Below are 6,034 nucleotides of genomic sequence, written 5' to 3'. Positions count from 1 at the left end.
GCTGCCAAGTTCCCCTTTAACGACCTTTTCAGCTTACTGCTTTCTCAGTAATGTGTTTACACAGAGACAAAGTTTTTCATATCCGTACTCCTTATAAAATAATTTACAGAGACCCAACAGTTCCCGTCTCTATGTGTAATGTTTGTAATGTTCTTAAATATAAGATACAGTCATAATCAGTACCTGAACTGGTTTTTAACTTCTGAGTTTTGTTTTAGTACCATTACTTCTTATTGCATACCACCACCTCCTGGTGAGTCTAGGTACGCACCCCTACGAGTACAGTCTGGACCTGCTCTATATGAAAACTGTGGCAAATAAAATGTAATGTAATTTAATTTAAATGTTTATTAATTTATGTTGAAGCATGTTGCATACTTGTCAGCCTTCAGAAGCCAATCATTAAACCGTTGCATAGTAATATTGGTGTGCTTGTGCTTGTGTTCTTGTGCAGCAGGAGGATGGCGGTGAATGTCTACTCCACCTCTATGACCATAGAGAACCTGAGTCGTCATGACATGTTGGCATGGGTAAACGACTCTCTGCATCTCAACTACACAAAGATCGAGCAGCTCGGTTCAGGTAAACACATTTTTTAATGTCGAGTGAGCTTGCAATAAAACTCAAAATGTTTATTTAGTTCTCAAAGTGAATCTGTGTGTGTGATTTATCTCCTAGGTGCGGCTTACTGTCAGTTCATGGACATGCTGTTTCCAGGGTGCATATTGTTGAAGAAAGTGAAGTACAATGCTAAGTTGGAACATGAATACATCCAAAATTTCAAGGTCTTACAGGCTTCATTCAAGAGAATGAATGTGGACAAGGTGAGAATACGCACACACTCATAAATGCATGGATTAAGAGTTGTTGAAATATGTGAGAAGAAACATCAAAGAAAAGGGGAAGAAAGAGAATTTAAGAAGCACTAGTAAGACTAGAATTACTATCCCAAGGTAACGTCATTACTGTGATTACTGTGACACCTCATGGATCCATATGCAGCTGCTGCGGTTTGAAAAACATATTGATCGTAGCAGTTCTGTCATATGCTTCCTCAACTCTCAATCTCTCCTCCTCCTCTCTATCCATCTCCTTTACTTCTCTCAGATCATCCCTGTGGAAAGGCTGGTGAAGGGGAAGTTCCAGGACAACTTTGAATTCCTTCAGTGGTTTAAGAAGTTTTTTGACGCCAACTACGACGGGAAAGAATACGACCCTGTGCTGACACGACAGGGCCAAGAGGGAACGCCGCCTCCACCGAACCAAGGTACCATACATATGCACTTATGTGTGTCTGACACAATCAGCTGTGTGTGAACCCAGAAGCTTCATTTCATTGCCCTCACTTCTTCATGCAACCACATCCCCACCTCTAACCCAGGTGAACCCATTCTCCACAAACCTAAAAGATCCTCTCGCTCAGGTAACATTGCCTGGATCCAGCATGTGTGTGTGCTTGTCAGTGCTTTCAGTGTGTTACCTACATTCAAACTGTCCGTTGCTTGGTTAAGGATTGTTCTGTTCTGACTGGTTTTAAAAGTATAAAAGCTAAAACACGCCGATGCCCAACGACGCGCGCCAAAACAACTGCTCCTATTAAGAAGGACGAGGTTATGGTATTAGATCAAAGCTCACTGTAAATATATCCTATAAAGGATGAATGTGTGTGTGTTTGCATGTGTGGGTGTTTTCTTTTGTACTTGTAGCTTTGAAAGCCTTGAGTCTGAGAAAACGTTTGTGAAATGGGGGACATTTTCATCATCTCTTGAATATGCGTGATGATTTTTTTTTTTTATGGTCAGAAGACAGTTTAGCTTTGGGGAAGAATTTTTGCGCAACAGGTGTAAGTCCTTTGTCGGTGTCTCCACTCTCTCCACTTTTCAGCGACAGTACTTCTGTGGACTGGAAATTTGCAATCATGTACTCCACAAAAAGACACATAAAAGATCATTTGGGTCAAATTCACACACATAATATGCAAGTAAAGCATGAGCTATTGCAAGCCCAGTGTAGACAACTGATTTGTTTGAAATTAAGCAAATCTGTTGTCTAACACAGACAACTGACGGCCGACTGAAAACACAATCAAAATGCATCCATCCAAACAAGTGTAGACATGTAAACATGTTTTTCTGTTTTCCAGGCCCCATGAGAACATCACCCACGGTACCGAAGACTGTTCCCCCCCCCCAGAGGCAGATCAATATGACATCATCCCGCAGAAACACTCCCATGACCCGCAATGGAGGAGATGCTGAGCTCATAGAGCTCAACCAGCAGGTACCACCCTGTAGTAGTAGTTCGTACTTTGACCCCTCACCAATGTACCAGCTTCACTGTGTAGGTCCCACATTAAACTGCATCATTAAAGGTTCACTTCACTGTTCACGTGGTTTCTCAGAATTTGACTGTGACACTCTTTGCATGTTGAGAAAACCAGATGTTGGCCCAACACTGCTCTCTTATAATGAAATACCAACGCAAGGTCGCTGTGCCCGGTCTGTGCCATGATGAAAACTGGGTGCAAGGATTTTTAGACTGACTCAACATATTCACAGGCTGTTGATCATTTTAGAGTCTGTTAATATAATACATTAAATAGCTTTAATTGATCCTTGAGGCTGAGGATGTTTACTCTTCCAAAGTTTAACAAGTTGACAGACTTTTTACAGATTAAGATACTGATTTGTTTGGTCCAGTGGATTTGTGCAATATTAAATGGTCCAAACACACCCTGACCTATATGTAATATAATAATTTAATAATATTAAATATTTTATATTAAATTCACACTCATTTCTTTTAGGTATATTGATTGTTTTTATTACTGTCTTTGCTCATAGCTGCTGGATCTAAAGCTGACGGTAGAGGGACTGGAGAAGGAGAGGGACTTCTACTTTGGAAAGCTGAGAGACATTGAGCTCCTCTGTCAGGAAAATGAAAACGATAACCCAGTTCTGACTAAAATTATGGATACACTGTACGCTACAGAGGTAAATGCAATCAAATCACACAAAGAGAATATGCATCCCAACGGACATTTTTACACTGTCGAAAAGTGAACAGTATTTAGTTACATGCAGATATATAGGAGAGTCTGTGTGTGAGTGAGTGAGGCAACTTTGTATCAGTTAAGTTATATTTAGACTGTTTCAGATATGAGGATGCATGTTGTCTAAGCATAATGATTTATCCTTATATCCCTCTGCACCTCTGTCACAACACCTGCCCTGACTGAAGTCTCGATAAACATGGCACAGAAAGCTGCTTTCTTCAGGAAAAATCTAGCTGGGGAAATCAGGTTTCTAAAATTCCTACTCCTATCAATGAAACCTGGTTTCTTGTTTACATGACTTTGAAAAAAATCAGGTTGCTACAGAAAGCTGTCTGCAACTCAGTTACATAAAATGCATGTAAATGCAGTAAATGTTTTGTTTTAATTGAAACAGACAGGTTTTGATTGAACTCTATAATCACATTCGAAGTTCTAGTTTGTAGTGTTGTCGAGCAAATAATGATTTAAGTGTCTGTAAAGGTTATTTTATCCGTGTTGTGGTATATCTTGAAGTGCCTAGTCAAGAGAAACGTGAGTTGTTTAGATTCCTTGAAGATGCTTTGTTGTCATCCAAAAGGATTCTTCAGTTGTGAACTGAGAAACTGACTAAGTACTTCTACTTATCCCTCTGTTATGCATTCCTTGTTGTGGAGGGTCTTCATGTCATCTTTCTGTAGAATTGTCTTCTAGTTCCATCACAGCATTTTGCAGTGTTTGTGACTGTATGTAATGTTTAAGCTGTTACTAATCAAATAATTAAAAGTGACGTGTCAAGTCAGCATAAAGTATCTCACTGAGTACAAAGAGGTAGTGACGGCTTGTATTCCTGCTGTATCAGTCCCGAGCACTGCAGAATGGTGTAATGTGACAAGAGGGTATGTCTCAAAAATAACAAGAACATATACAAACCCAAGATGGTGGAAACGCTGCGGTGAAAACCCTCATTAAGACCAACAAGAAGAGATTTAATAAAGAAACAAGTGTTATGTTTATCCTGCCATACACTGACCTCAGGCTTCATTTGTAGGAGGGATTTGCACCCCCAGAGGATGAAGAGATCGACGAAGGAGCACAAGGAGACCAAGAAGAATTTTGAAATATTTTTCACCTGTTCATCACCTTCATCAACCTTTCCCAACCCTCAACTCAAACCCCTTTAACCTACCTGATCATTATTATCATAAACCACCTCTTGCCCCCCTTTATTTAATTTTTTACAACCCCCCTTTACTTTTCCCAACTTTTCTGTGGCTGATTGATTTTTGTATCCATTACGACTTTGTTGCACAGCCTTGCTTTCCAAACTCTTACTAGCAAAGGACACTTAACCCAGACCTGTCTGGACCAGGGCCCAGCAGCCTGACTCAACTTATTCTAGCCTGTTACCAGAGGGGACAACTGCACTACAGGGCTAGTTCAGCCTGCTAGTCTGTGAAAGGTTTAAGGGTAATAACAATGAGATTACAAGAATCCAGCACTGACGGCCTGGAGCCAACAGTGCTATCAATCTGTCTATCTAAAGAGACACTTTCTCCCACCATGCACTTTGATTGGTGACCACATAAAGAGGCACATCAGGGTTTGTGCAGAGTTTGTATATGAAACCACACAATGTTTTCCACATAATGTGATAGTTTGTAGGATATTTTGGCTGTAGATTTCACAAGGTGAGATTATAAAAGGTGTGAAACCCCTTAGGAGAGATGCCTGCACATATATTTTGGACATGATGACACGTGAACGTACATTTAGCCCGCAGACATATCAGACTTTGAACTGCTCACATGTATAGGCACCACAGAGTATGCTCTTATTCATAAATTTGTCCCACCAGAGGGTTTGCTTCTGAAATTGTTGACAGCTTGTTTTTGAGACAGCATGATGTATTTATGTTTTGTTTATTTATTGATCTTTATTAAATCCGATCTCTACAGTTTCTGAAAAAAAATATGCGATTTTGGATTTGGGGAAGGTATTGCACTAAATGTAGCGAAACAAACTAACTGAAATGATCCAAAATGCCAACATGCAGTGACTGGTTGAAGCCAGAAAGATATAGAAAGATGCTATTTTATATTTTGTAGATTTGTTTTAAAGATGTTTGTTTTTTATTTGCATTGAAGTCCTCAATGGCCAAGTCAGAGGCGTCAGTGTAGAAGTTATTTATCAGACAAACGTCAGGCTTTGAATTCTATGAATGAATGTTAAAAAAAAAAAAGGAATTAACACGACAGACAGAAACTACTAAATACTAATGTTTGACTGTGTTAATTGAGTTAAACATTGTAGCTGCTATCATTATTTTTCTGTTGCTATTTAACTGAGTTTTGTTGCAAAGCGTTAAAACGCCACAGTGGCTGCCAAGGCAGTATGGGTGTGGTTTATTGTGATTGACAGCCAGGCTGAGCGTGACTGACAGTACTTGGACCAGTCCGAGAGAACAAAACATCCAACCCTCTCTAACCGTTTGTTGCCATGTGATCAACCTGCATCATTTGGAGTTACTGCTGGAATGAAATAAAGCTCTGAGGTTCAGAAAAAGTAACCAACCTTATCGTTGTGTGTGCTATCTGCCATGTTTCTGCTCATTTATCTGAAGGGGTATCTATTTTATTACCAGTCTTAAGCTCTGGCAAGTGTTCACATCACACACACACACACACAGTGAAACCATAAGGATGTTGACTCTTGCCGTCATGTTGCCAAGAAGTCAACCATGCTTCAAAAACTATTTTGGGAAGATTAACATATTGACCCAGTAGGACGTCTACTGTGGTCAATGGTTAAGTTTCCATTCAGATCCAATGAACATAGTCTTGAAAGAGATCCAGGAGTTTTGTGCCAAACACTAAGTGCCTCTTTTCAGAGATTCTGCAGCCAAAACTCACCGTCTGTTCAACAGACAGCAGCCAGACAGAAGACTACAGCAGGCCCATGGTTTTTAAATGTATCTGGCACTTGTCAACGATGGAGCCTACA

The 6,034-nt window shown here is 40.0% G+C and overlaps 1 protein-coding gene across 2 annotated transcripts in view; it reads left to right on the top strand.

The window, feature by feature from the left end:
• Nucleotides 1-5,604, top strand: part of LOC118340243 (microtubule-associated protein RP/EB family member 3-like) — a 9,337-nt gene extending 3,733 nt beyond the window's left edge. The window contains exons 3-9 of one of the 2 annotated variants that reach the window (XM_035678103.1): nucleotides 455-582; nucleotides 679-824; nucleotides 1,108-1,267; nucleotides 1,382-1,423; nucleotides 2,144-2,280; nucleotides 2,844-2,993; nucleotides 4,083-5,604. In XM_035678103.1, the coding sequence (XP_035533996.1) occupies nucleotides 462-582; nucleotides 679-824; nucleotides 1,108-1,267; nucleotides 1,382-1,423; nucleotides 2,144-2,280; nucleotides 2,844-2,993; nucleotides 4,083-4,151 (825 nt within the window). In that variant the 5' untranslated portion in view covers nucleotides 455-461 and the 3' untranslated portion in view covers nucleotides 4,152-5,604. The remainder of the gene's footprint in view (nucleotides 1-454; nucleotides 583-678; nucleotides 825-1,107; nucleotides 1,268-1,381; nucleotides 1,424-2,143; nucleotides 2,281-2,843; nucleotides 2,994-4,082) is intronic. The other variant, XM_035678104.1, reaches the window with a different exon arrangement.
• Nucleotides 5,605-6,034: the final 430 nt, after the last annotated feature.

This window comes from Morone saxatilis, unplaced genomic scaffold, assembly GCF_004916995.1.
Source record: "Morone saxatilis isolate NCDOM2014 unplaced genomic scaffold, NCSU_SB_2.0 Contig7, whole genome shotgun sequence".
NCBI classification, from domain to species: domain Eukaryota; kingdom Metazoa; phylum Chordata; class Actinopteri; family Moronidae; genus Morone; species Morone saxatilis.
The sequence above is the reverse complement of the archived record's forward strand: the minus strand, read 5'-3'. Positions and strand labels throughout refer to the sequence as shown.